Source organism: Oryzias latipes, chromosome 21, assembly GCF_053564925.1.
Source record: "Oryzias latipes strain Hd-rR chromosome 21, Olatipes_Hd-rR_3.1".
In the NCBI taxonomy this organism is placed as follows: Eukaryota; Metazoa; Chordata; class Actinopteri; order Beloniformes; family Adrianichthyidae; genus Oryzias; species Oryzias latipes.
Genome location: NC_136257.1, coordinates 13,092,430 through 13,105,701, shown reverse-complemented (window position 1 = coordinate 13,105,701; position 13,272 = coordinate 13,092,430). Strand labels below are relative to the sequence as shown.

General features: G+C 40.9%; 2 protein-coding genes across 8 annotated transcripts in view; both read left to right on the top strand.

Moving 5' to 3' along the window:
* Nucleotides 1–7,095, top strand: part of ift88 (intraflagellar transport 88 homolog) — a 29,333-nt gene extending 22,238 nt beyond the window's left edge. For 2 of the 6 annotated variants that reach the window (XM_011489444.4, XM_078939629.1), the window contains 6 exons: nucleotides 143–206; nucleotides 471–518; nucleotides 1,457–1,471; nucleotides 1,582–1,632; nucleotides 4,104–4,202; nucleotides 6,266–7,095. In XM_011489444.4, the coding sequence (XP_011487746.1) occupies nucleotides 143–206; nucleotides 471–518; nucleotides 1,457–1,471; nucleotides 1,582–1,632; nucleotides 4,104–4,202; nucleotides 6,266–6,384 (396 nt within the window). In that variant the 3' untranslated portion in view covers nucleotides 6,385–7,095. The remainder of the gene's footprint in view (nucleotides 1–142; nucleotides 207–470; nucleotides 519–1,456; nucleotides 1,472–1,581; nucleotides 1,633–4,103; nucleotides 4,203–6,265) is intronic. The other 4 variants (XM_020713213.2, XM_011489445.2, XM_011489446.2 and 1 more) reach the window with 4 other exon arrangements.
* Nucleotides 7,096–7,414: 319 nt separating this feature from the next.
* il17d (interleukin 17d) lies at nucleotides 7,415–13,047 on the top strand. 2 transcript variants are annotated; one of them, XM_011489433.3, is made up of 2 exons: nucleotides 7,415–8,233; nucleotides 12,467–13,047. In XM_011489433.3, the coding sequence occupies exons 1-2, from the start codon at nucleotides 7,923–7,925 to the stop codon at nucleotides 12,786–12,788; spliced, it is 633 nt and encodes a 210-aa protein (XP_011487735.1). In that variant the 5' UTR covers nucleotides 7,415–7,922; the 3' UTR covers nucleotides 12,789–13,047.
* The last annotated feature ends 225 nt before the right edge of the window (nucleotides 13,048–13,272 follow it).

Below are 13,272 nucleotides of genomic sequence, written 5' to 3'. Positions count from 1 at the left end.
ATTTTTAGAACCAAATAACAGTTTTTTTAATGGATCGTTCAGTGTTTTGGGTTCAGTCTGTGTTTAGTCATTCCTGATCTTCTCTGTAGTTTGTTGTGAATCTTCCCGGTCCAGGCTGACATACTTTTCATTTTTGGGGCAGAGGGTGAGGTCGGGGCGAGAGAGCAGCTCCAGAGGTCGCAGAGGAAGCAGAGAAGGCAGCGCTGGTAATACACTGAACGTCTGATCTCATGTAGTTTCAGCCACTAAACTCCACATGAACTAAAGATGTGTTTCAATGTGGTATTTAATATGTAACCATGTTCATTTTTGTTGTTTTCAAGAGAAAGCTTAGAGATCAGTTTTGCTGAAAGGTTTTGGGTCGTGTGTGACTGAAAATATAAACTGTAGAAATCCGGTTGCATTTGTGTTCTAGAGTCAATTGAAATGATTTGTTCTCTCCTGTTTTTGTTGCTCACACGCTGCCTCAGGCATCTCCACTCCCGTCCTTACCTCTCCTATGAAGTCCAGCATTACGGGTACATTCATTTTCCTCACCTCAGCTGTTGGTGCGTCTGCGTCAGGGCTCCTCGAACAGGCCGATAAATCCTCAGAACACTGTGGCTGAACTCCCACACACTCAGCTCTCCTTCACAACAGACCCACAACAAACACACAGACACTGGCTGAGATGCTGGAAAACTGTCCCATCAACACATTCTGGGGGAATCTCACACCGCCATTAGAGTACACAAAGCTCTTTCTGCTGTGCAGCTGTTTCTAATAGCATGTTGAATTGCACTGTGATCTATGTATTATCTGTTTATGTGTTTCTTCTCTGCCAACATTCCTATTATTACTATTAAAGTCCCACTCCGATCAGCTTTTGATCTATTGTAAAAGCGTTCCCACTGGTCTTTGAATTATGATTATGCCGTTTTAGACAAAATAAAAAAATCTATGTTGTTTTTAGGACATAGTTTCTGCAGAGCGGCAACACTTTTTTTGAAATTTGTCTATGAGTTGTGGGCGGGACTGTTGGCGCAGAGCAACCCCGCCCCCCTTCCCCTCCCTGTTGCTGAAAGCTCAGAGCAGGGAGCTTGTGGCTCGCCTATAGTATTTTCATGTCACTATTAAGCTCTTTTTCAAACGGCATTTTTTCATCTGCTCCTGATCCACAATTTGAATAAAGAAATTCTCAGAATTGCTATTTTGAGCTGAATTTTCTTTAGACATGTCCTCCATCATCAGAAGATGGCACAAGAACATTTTAAAAACACAAAAAACATGATGTTCATCAGAGTGGGTCTTTAACTTTTTATTTCATAGTTTAGCTTTATTAGTGTGATGTGATCTTTTAAAATATATCTAAAAGATCAATTTAGTTGTTTTAGATTCTTCAGACATTCTTGCTTGTTAAATTATGTTATTGTAAAGTTTGAGTTGAAGTGTTTCTGTTTTGTTTCTGGCTCAACAGAAGACGTTAAAGCAGGTGAGAAGGATTTCTGCTCAGCTCTGGGGCTTTCTTTTGACTCATAGGGCTTTCTTTTGACTCATACATCTTATTTTTGCTCTCACTCTTGCTTCTTTTCTGCTGTCCAGTGTCTCAGCCAGAATCCAAACTGTTCAGTCCACTGTTGGACTCTGGGAGAGGTATGTAAGACTGAGGCCCAAATGTGAGGAGGGGGAAACCAGCAGCTTGGGTCAAATATGCCTAAATGTGGAGAAACTGGTTTCAGCGCTGTACACTGTTAAAACAGGCCGCTAGGAAATCAGTGAAAAAACCTTACCCCGTTGGCTGATTTCCTTTGAACAAGCGAAAGAAAAGAAAACTCTACCAATGTGGTTGAAAATATAGTCTTTACAAAAGTTCCTATTCAAAGAAAAAAAAGATTATTACGCTAATGAAAAACTTTCTTGATGCGATTATTTTTCTTGCAGGACAGTAAATAAGACAATTTATCTTTTTACTTTCTTAAGAGTCTGTTTTTGCAGAGCAGTCTCACGCCTCAGAAAGTTTAATTCTATGCATTTATGTTACAAATAGAATAAAACTCAAAGAGCACCTCTTCAAAGCTGTAAAAATGCTTCTTCTGTTTAAAAACAACTCATTTGTTCATTTGTAATCCTCTCAGAAGTCACTGACTGTAGACAGACTCAACAAGTGTATTCTGTCAGAACGTGTGAAAGTGCTCTAAAACTCTGACAAGGAATTGAGATGTTTGCTCTGACTGAGGAGGAGGAGGGGACGATGAAGCACAGCCCTCTGTTATTTGGGAAAAGTTCACCTGAGAATTTTCCATCTGTTCTGTGAAGTCTGTGTGTGTTTGTGGACATTTGTGAGGAAGTTTACAGCCACTGCAGTCAACTGCAAAGGCTTCTTTTTTCTTTTGTGTCTAAAAACTTTTCTTACTTTTACTTGATACACACGTTCAAGTAGTTACCTTGTCAATCAATCTCCTGTGTGTCGTGTCTCCTCTACAGAAACGCACAGCTCTTCAGATCTACATAAATCTTTGATAGCGATCAGATCTTTGTTTTCCTTCTATAATACTGAACTTAATTTCTATGAAGGTTTGAACTTTGAGAATCCAAGGAAGAGAGAAAAGTGTTAAAATATTCATGTCTGTCACAGAAAAGTGTAGAAAGTGTGTAGTGATGAGTTTTACAGCCATGAACATCTGTAATCCCACTCTGGGAATTTCATCGATCACGGGTTATTTTTAGAACATAACTCCCACGATAAACAAGAGAACACTGTACTGGTGAAAAGGTGATGCAGATATATGTCCAGCTGCAGCAGAAGACATAAGAATTTGACTTTTTTCAGTATCACTGGATGAGAAACAGACGTGCAGGACACAGTGCTGCTGCTCAGTTTGATTTGTGAAATTCAACCCAAACTGTGAGATGTGGGAGGAGCTGCAGCCCTCTAAAGTCTCAAGGGGGCTATGATGGGAGAAGACAGACTATTTATTTGTTAGGCTATATTTTTGAAATGTATTAGTATAATTTTCTTGACTTTCTTTCTTTCTTTGAAGATCACAGAGAGAGTTATTTGGTTTGCAACCCCTGTGTAACTCATTCAGAGCTTCAAAGTGCTTCATAATAAAAGAAAGACAAAAGAAGTTTAAAATCAGACACATCAGAGAAGTAAAAAGTTACGTGGCCCTCACAAGAAAAGGTTTGGGGACCTCTCAGGTTTGGAGGATTCCTGGCTACCACAGCTGCACCATGCAGATGACCGTACAGCCATCGCTTTGATTCTCAACTTCATGTTTCAATTTACAGTTGAGAAAAATCCTTTAACCCTGTTAAACCTACAACATCAAATAAATAATAGAAAATTCTTTTTTTTTTTAATTAAGAAGTTTTTTTAAAAACTTTGATTTAATCTACGTAAAAAATTGAATTATTTATGTAATATAGATCATATCATTATTGATGCATTGGTGATTAAGTTTTTGCTCCGAACGATGTTAGTTGAAGATGCAAAAATATTGAGTGTTCAGTGAAAAAGCACTGTCATAAATTTGATCTACACTTTTTTAACATAGTCTAACTGTGTCATAAAGAATTCATTATCAACAAATTAAGTTTTGAAAGTTAGCTAATCCTTTCTCACCATAAGTGAGATGTCATGGTAGCCGCCATTTTGAAATGGTAATGCCCTTTTACTGCCTCTAGTGGAATGATGAAGAACTACAGGGCAGATAACATGGACTAAGTTCTATATACGTAATGGGTTTTTTTAAGGAAAGTTTGAATAATACTAATCAGATAGGGGTGTGAGAAATGTATGTATTAATTATACAGGGTTCATATATATGTGTGTATATATATACATATAATTTTTTTTCATGAAAAATTCATTTAAAGGAAAATCAACTTGTGGATTTCATGCATCTATTTTCCATTTGTAAGTGAAGATCCACTAAATTTTTATTCTATGACCCAACCTTAATCATTCTCAGAAACATTACTCACATTGTGCAGAGTGTGAGCGCCACCATGCAGATGATTAACAGGCTGACATCTGACTGTCTTTAAAACCTGTACAGCGTTCAATTTGAACGCCTGGTAACCATCAGAGCTGTGTTTTTTTTACAACCTGTTTCATGCAGACAGCAGCAACAGCTCCAGAGGAGAGCGGCGCAGCGGCAAAAACATTTCACTTCCTGCTTCCAATGAGCCTTATGAGAGCAGCAGCCCAAAGGAACTTGGTAATGTTTTTGTGTGTCCTGTCTGTATGTGAATGTGTTTGTCCAGGCAGTCTGCTTGGTTTCTGTTTTATCCTCAAGCTTTAAAAGTTTGTACATTCTGTATCTGTGACATTCCTGAAAAACTGGTGTTTTGAAGTTCCGAGCGTCTGTTAGGTAATATTAAAATATAACAGTCCTCACAACAAGAACTCATTAGGCAGTCATGAAACAGGTAAACAATTCTAACCCACAGGCATTAGTCCCGTGTCAATTCAAATTATTTAGACCTCTCTTTTTGTAACGATTCGAAAAATATAGAAAATAGAGGAAAAAATCAAATAGTTTCATTACCTCTTAAACCTTGTTCTATCAAGATGACCATTGATGTGTTCTCCCTACTATGACAAAGGTGGATAAAGGTGGAAAGATTTCATGTAATCCATGGAAACCATTGAAAATCACAAATCATTGAAGAAAAAAGTTCAGCGCACTGTCTAGTGGGTCTAGATGACCCAACTCCCAATGTCAAAGTGCCTATGATAGCACAGAGGTTAAGGCTTTTGAATGAACTGTCCTGAGAAACCGTGTAAACAATCATGATACCAGTCAGATCCAGACAAACTAAAGGCTGATGGTTATTCCAGTTAAAGTTCATCCACAGCTACCGGTAGATGTTGTTAGCACATATTAACCTAATCCTAATCCTCTTTCCGGGTCAGTTCAGCCAAAAAAAAAGGCACCGGCCGGCACAGATAAAAAAAAACTATGAAGTCATAATTAGTCGCAGGCCACAGGGGCCTGCGACTAATTATGACGTCACATTTTTTGATTGGCTGTACGTTGGTCCGATAACGTGTAAGATAGTGATTGCTCTGGATAAATTAAGGTACGACCATAGAAGAAGATATCGCCAGTTCCGTTGTAAACAAAGTTCCGACATATAGCGAGATGATCTTCTAAACGGGACTTTATAGATGGATGGATGGATAGATAGATAGATAGATAGATAGATAGATAGATAGATGAGGTTAATACATACTAACAACATTTAGCCGTGGATGAACTTAAACTGGAATAACCATCATCCTTTATTTTGTCTGGACCTGACTGGTAACACAAATTCACATGATTGTTTGCACAGTTTCTCAGGACTGTTCATTCAAAAGCCGCCTCCGCCCGTCCCAAAGCCGCTCATCTTTTTGGAGATACAAATCTCCCGGGAGACCGTTGTCCTGAGTTACAACACCGTAGTAAAGCACCCTAACCTGCCTGCAAACACGAAGCTACCAGTCTGGCTGTTCTGCTCAGAGACACGCACATGCAATATGTGCGTGCGCATGATTGCGCAACAGTACGAGCACAATCGATTAATCCGTGTGCATGGTTTATCAGATTTTTTTTTTAACCACTGGCACCTGGAGGGTTCCATACTTTTCAAACAGCATATATTCGTCTGTTCCTGTTTTACAATAATATGAATAAAGAAATACTCATAAATGCAACTTTCATCTTAATTTTCTTTTTATATGTCCTCTATCATCAGAAAAGGCCACAAAGCACCATTTTAAAAACACCATTTTCAATAAAGTAGGTCTTTAAACTAATGTTATGGGATGTTTTTTTGAACAAACATCTACATGCCATTGTTCTGGTTTGAGAATGGTTCAATGTCCTGAAAAACATCCTCAGAAATGATTAATTTCTTCTCTATCATCAGTTTTCAAACGGTTGGCACTTCCACGAATTAACATGGAAGCCGTCACTACCAAATCGGAGTCCCTGATTGGTCACAGTTCAAACTAGTTTAACCTTAAACGCCCGTTCAATGGGTGCGCCCTTCGAACATAGAGCCCAAAAACGGTCGTAGTAACTCTCATAGCGACGCATGAGTGCGAGAGTTTTGAACGGGGAAGCCCAAATAGTGCAGATACACACGTTTACATAGACTCTTGAATGGAAGTGGTCTCTTGAACATGTGTTGCCGAGGGTGAAAAGATGTAGCTTTAGAGAGTAGCTCCTTATGTCCAAACAAAAAAATAAAAACGTTACCATTAAAGCTGTTTTTTGTTTCTACATGCGTGTAGATGCATACTATGTGGACCCGCTGGGGCCTCTTATGGAGAGACCAAAAACAGGAGCAAAGAGAGTCGTGGAAGAAGACTTCGCTGATGAAGATATTGGAGACGACCTTCTGCCAGAGTAGATGGATCTGCTCTGTTCTGTAATGAACTTTTCCAGATTGTTTAAGGCTCTTCAGGCCAGTTTATATGTTCAGAAATTCACACATTCAAGTGTTTTTAGACCAGATGTGTGCGAAGCAGCATTCTTATACTTAAGTTGTGGATTAATTCAAAATAAAATAAAGGTTTTTCTCTATTTATATGGGTTGAATAATGTGACAGACTGGCGACCTGTCCAGGGTGCCCCCTGCCTTTGCCCACAAGTGGCCGGGATAGGCTCCGGTGGGATAGGCTCCGGCAGCCCCGTGACCCCGAAAGGGAATAAACAGAAGAAGAAGATGAATGTTATCATTGTTCTAGTTTTTTATAACTGTATCAACTCGACTGGTAAATCACTTGTAGAGGGGGAGCAAGTGCTGACCTACCAACTGACTGACTGAGTAGGAAAGTCATCTGTACTCCATACACCGCAAGACCCCAGAATATCTTTAAGAATGTATTATTAGTAGTTTCTGAGATTCACACAGTCTCTTACTCGCAAGAAAATCGCTGAGTACACACACAATAAGTGTACAACATGACCGTCAGTTCCCTCACTCTTTGTACAGGATTTCACATTTCCCAGGAGTCTTAGTGGATCTAAGGTAGCCCAGGTCACTAAATTTGTATTATCTTTTATAAATGATTATTTACATGTATAACTGTTCAAATAAAACATTGTTATTTTCCCCTAAGCATGATCAGTGTGATCCTTTGGGCTTCTTTTCTTTAAATCAAATATTCAACATAGATTTGAAAAACTTGTTAAATGAAATTTTGGAACTGGATTATGATTATTGGTTTTCGATTATTTGGGTTTTGGTTTAAAAGTTTCTGTTGTTTTTTTTTTTTTTTTTTTTTTTTTTTGGGGGGGGGGGGGGGTATTTTTGTTTGTTTGATACTGTGGTCCTGTAAAAAATCGTCGTTTCCTCAGAACTCCAGAGGTTTTCCAGGGCGGGTTCCAGTAATCTGGCGTCCAGCAGCGGAGGCGCGCGACCAACTGTCTGGACTTCCCACTCGCGTCAGGAGCTGCTCTCAGTCACGCAGGGGAAAACTTTCCTCTTTTTGTCTCCGTGGCTCTAAGCCTCAGAACGGGACTTGATCTGTCAGTGCTTTGGTTTGATTTAGATTTCTGGCGCCACGCAGTTGCATCCAAACGTCTCCCAAAGGATTTTACGCACAGATTTCCGGAGAGGGGAAATGAAATGGAATGGGTTTTTCTGTCATAGTTCCTGGGTTAATCCTATACCAGTATTTGAAAGGTTTCCTTCTGTAAGGCATCTGCTGTTTGTGGCGTCATGGCGGGTCTTTGATGAGAGCATGATTGTAAAAACCCTCTGCTGGAGCGCACGTGTCTCACTTTCACCTCCGGGGCTGCGGGCTGCTTGCATTGAAAGCTGCGTCTGAAATTTCACATCTGTGCTCTTCATGATCATCTAAAAAAATTGAGGGGTTAAAAACAAACAACCCGCAGTTTCACCTCGTGAACGCGCCTCGAGCGAGGCGACATAGTTTTCAAGAGATGACAGCTGGTTCTTCTCGAATCTGCGTCCTGCTGCTGCTGCTGCTGCTGCACCTGGCGGCGTTGCTGGATGCGAGCAGGGTCCGAAAGAAGGCCAGCAGGACCCGGTCCTGTCTGGACCTGCCGGAGGAGATTCTGGAGCAGATGTTCGGACGGCTCTCCGTGGGAGTGATGAGCGCTTTCCACCACGCCCTGCAGCTGAAACCGCAGGACAAACTCAACCTGAGCTGCCCGTCCACGGCGGGGACTCTGACCGCCAGTAGGACGCGCCTCCCGGTCAACCTGCTGAGCGTCTCCCCCTGGGCCTACAGGTGAGAGCCGAGCAGAAGCTGGGAGATCTGACAATAACGTGCAGTCTGTGGAGCAATTTCACGATTCCCACTGAGCTCAAGATATTATATAACTAGTACACCTATTGTAGGTTTCTATCTCAGACAACTCTATTATGTTACTTTAGAAGTCTATCAATAGTGTTATGTATATTAGGGTCGTAACAATTCATTTTAACGATTTTTGATAGTTGATGTTGCCGTTTCGATTCATTTTCAATTTTGGTTCATTTTGTTTAATCAATTCACTCACCTAAAATAGATCCAGGACATCTTTAGCCAAAACTTCATCCAGTCTGACTCAGAGATAAATACCTGGTACTGAACAGTTCAGCAGAAGTTTTCCAGATTCCTTGGATTTCTTGCAAGATAATCAAGTGTAATTAAAATATGTGTACAAACAACAATGAATAGTAAATCGATTCACATTTTAATTTCCTAAAGTTCCGCCCACTGTTGTTTTTCCACATCCAAATAATCCAAATGGAACATTATTAGATAATTCTAGCACACCGTATGGTCATGTGTCTTTGCAGTCCAGACATTGGACTGGAGTGATGGATGGATCAGTTTTTGCTGACTTCACATGCGTGTTGTCAATCATTCTGTATTTCACTATTTCAATTAGATTGATTTATCTCATTTTGAAATGATTTTTTAATGTTATGGGGTGATTAGATTCTGCCTCAGACAGACTGATCTGGTTCAATACTAGGAATAGAAAACGATTTGATTAATTGTTACACCCCTACTGCATATAGAGGTCTTGTAGGCCCACTGTTTAATTGATTTCAATTGTTTATTTTTCCATAAATTGGAGTTCCAGCTCATAAAACACACAAAAAAAAGATTTCAGAAAATTTGTATACTGTGGATAAAATCCCCATTTAAAAAAAATATAAAGGCAGACATTATGATCACATCAAATCAATCATAATAAATGATATATCCATCTTCAATAGTACAGGCAGAGAGCAGGTCCTGCTGGAAAATATGCTTCTCCATCCAGATCCTCAGCAGGAGGAATCTTGAAGTCTTCTAAAACATTCTGCTAGTCCAGGGGTCGGCAACCTTTTTTACTCAAAGGGCCATTTGGGACCGCCCCTAATGAGAAGAAAGCACCCGGAGCCACAACCCGTTTTGTTATCATTATGTATATTATGCATGTATAAATTATTCAAAGGTGCTCATTACATCGATCATGATCGACCGGTAGATCTTCAATGACATGAGTGTAGATTGCGGGCCAGAAAAGATTTTTAAAAAAAGTACTTCTTAGAAATCCACCTGCCAATCAAAATCCTCACTGAGAAGTACGGGACTTGATTGATATGTACATTGGGCAATCGGACATCCTCTGAAACGTACATCACTGCAAATGCACATTATGTTCTTTAAAGGATGATGCCGTGGCCGCGTGTGGTAGGAGCTACCAGCTGAAGTTATGGTCTGATCGCTGCATGGAGCGATGTGTTTGTGAATGCATGGTAGACACGAAGAATGTGGAGAGATCAGGTTTATTATTTTGAAGAGTTCTACTTGGTAATCATGTTTCCATGTTTGAGTTCATAAAATCATCCCAGGGAAAGTCTCTGCTTCAACTCCTGCAGTGAAAGCTGCGTCTCAATCTGACGCCCATGTTTGCATCTTTCTGACAGAGTTTGAAGCCAAAGCCCCTTCTCCGCCTCTTTACCTGCTTTTCCTCTCTACCTATTCACCTGTTCACATCCTCTGCAGCTGAGAGTTGTTTCCCCTGCGCTCCTCAGTGTGTCCTACACAGAGAGCGCAAAGTACGGTCATCATAGGTTGACACGATAGTCGGGGCGGGTTGTGAAAATGATTTGAAGAAGGCGGCCCACTGAAGAAAAATTCAATAGTGTACACATTTTATTATTAGTCTGAACTATCTAACTATTATTTAGAAAAATCTATTATTTTGCTAAATAAGTCCAGTACGAAAAAAAAAAAAACATCAAGAAAAGCTGTGTTGGGCGGTTTTTGGCTGGGTCTGGCGGTTTTCAGATGACTTTTGGGTTGGAAAACTTTGACTCTATTTGGCAACACTGGCGCAAACTCTTTGTCATCAGAGAGTTGCTCTCTGCCCCACGGCACATCAAGTTCCCGGCAGAAGATCACTCCGGACAACCGGAGTGTTTATTGAAGCCGCCCCGCGTGAGTCCTCCTGCTATCAGCTCTGCAGGTCTCGCCCGATAAATACGAGCTCATTAAGAAGCTGATTTTTACATGGCATTTTTACGTGGCACGCGCTTCGGTTCGCTTCGCTTCGCTTCGCTTCGTATGGAGCCAGCAGAGCCTTTGAAATGCCATGAAAAATGAACAAATAAAATAAAATTTATTTATTATAAAATACTCATTATTTTCCAAAGTCACAGGGAGCCACAACAGAAGGATGAAAGAGCCACATGTGGCTCCGGAGCCATGGGTTGCCGACCCCTGTGCTAGACTGTTACAGTGATTTTGGATTGAAGAAAGTAGAGTTTACCAACACCAGCGCTAGACATTGCAGCCCAAATCATGACTGACTGTGGAAATTTCACTCTGGATCTTCAGCAGGTTGGGTTCTGCTCCTCACCAACCTTCCTCCAAACTCTCGGACCTTGATTCCTAAATGAAAGGCACACTTTACTTTAATCAGAACCAGGACCTTGGACCACCCTCCAACGGTCCAGTCCTTCTTTTCCTTGGTCCAGTTGAGACGTTTCCTCCGTTGGCCCTGGCTTAGAAGTGTCTGGACCCGAGAACCCAACAGTTGTAGCCCATCTCCTGAATGTGTCTGAATGTTGTGGTTTTTGAAGCTGTTCCTCCACCTCCTTACTCTTTCTGGATGTTTGCAGGTTCTGGAATCTTTTGATAATCCGCTGAAGCCCACAGTCGTGTCTTTTGCTGCTGTTTCTTCTCATGCCACATTTCCTCCTTCCATTAGACTTTCCTTTGATCTGCTTGGACACAGTCTGTGAACAGTCAGCCTCTTTAGCTTGGAACTATGGTGGCTTATCCAGACTATGGAGGGGATCAATGATGGTCTTCTGGCTGGTTGTCAAGTCTGAAGTCTTCCCCATATTGATCCAAGCTGTCATCTGGTAAATCTGTGCAGGTGCTTTGAGTTTAGTAGATGATAAGTTGGTGAAACTCAGTTGAAAACATTCATGTCCTGCAGAATTTAGGCAGATTTCACCTCAATTCTATAAAACTTTATAATCCTATTTCTGTGGGTTTTATGTGCTGGAAGCTTGATTTATGTAAACATAAACAATTAAATACTTGAAATAATTACAGGTGAAGAAGATTTCATGTAATCCATGGACACCAGTGAAGATCACAAATCATTGAAGAAAAACAGTTCAGCGCACTGTCTAGTGGGTCTAGATGACCCAACTCCAAATGTTAAATTGCCTAGGATAGCACAAGGGTTACACAGTAGGCCCTGCTTATTCTATTAGTTTTCAATGGAAATATGATAATGAATACACTTTTTTCCCAATATTCTCAATTTTTGGAAATGGTCTGTATAACTATAGTAATTTTCTTATAAACCTAATACCTGGACCTTGTAAACTCATTAAAAGTGTTTTATTATGAGATGGAAAAACGTGTGACACTCTGCTGAATCGGAACAATTACAGCTTTTCCAATGTTGTCTTTATTACACTCGTCCTGCCTCTTTTACATCTTTGTGTACCTGATCTGATCTGTACAGTCTGCATACACAAATCTTCGTGATTGTGAAACTCATGGAAAAGCTCGTGTTCCATCATGATGCCACTCTAGCAATAAACCAGTACATTAATGTCATGCTTGCTGGATCCAGCCAGTGGATCTCAATTTTCTTTGTAGACATGTTTTAGAATCACAGCAGCTCATCCATGAAGAGAGTCATAAAACGTTTAAATGATCCGCCAATTCAAAACTTTAAAGAAAACTGAGCTGTTGGAGCTACCTGAAATTGCTTTCACTGAAGGCCCAACATGAGCGTGGACTGTGGGGCTGTGAAAACCTGCCTGCTGTCTGTTTGACTTAAGATCTGAGCCTCCCCCTGATAAGTTTGGTGGAGGAGGGATAATGGATTCTGCATCTCTGTCTTGGATGAGGTGATGGCTGAGTTCTGTAGCAGTGTGTCTGTGCTTCTGTTGATGGTAACAAGGTGTGTTTAACCAACCAAAGTTGAAGAAAAAAAAGATTCCATGTATTTTTCAGGATTTCCTATGACCCAACCAGATATCCTCGCTCCATCCCTGAGGCCTACTGTCTGTGCAAAGGCTGCTTGATTGGACCATCAGGAGAGGAGAGCAGGCAGTACCGCAGTACTCCAGTTTACTCTCCGTCCGTCATCCTCAGAAGGACCGGCTCCTGCGCTGGCGGGCGCCACTCCTACTCTGAGATCTACGTCTCCGTCGCTGTGGGATGCACCTGCGTTCCACTGCTGGAGAAGGACAGAGAGCCACAGAGCAGAAACCAAACCCTGCAGAGAGGAGCCCCCAAAGCCAGAAGAGTCTCTGCTGCTGGACACAAGGGCTGAAGAAAGGAGGACTCCAAATGCTCTGGCTTTTTTCCCCATAAAGACTCAGTTCTGCAGAGGCTTTATATCTACACTACGGTACTCACAATTATTTAGGAGAGCTTTTCCTATTTGGTCTGAATTTTAATGAAATATGCTAAAGTTTCCTTTGATATCACCAATAATGACTGAGAAAGAACATCATTTTCATTAGTTTGACATTCATCAACGTTAACCCAAAAATGAAGACAATAATAAAGAAATCCCCAAATAACCAAAACTGACTATGTCAAAAGCAGCTAATTCCATCATTTTCCTCAATGACATCTTAACAGCAACGTCTCCTGCTCCTCACTAGCCTCATGATGTTGTTCTGAGGAGTTCCACTATTCTACAAGTGCTACTATCAGTTCTACAGATCATTTGGGGGTGGGGATACAATCATCCAGTCTCTGCTTCAGCTGGTCCCAGACGGGACAGGGGTCTCCAACCACCGGGCCGTGGA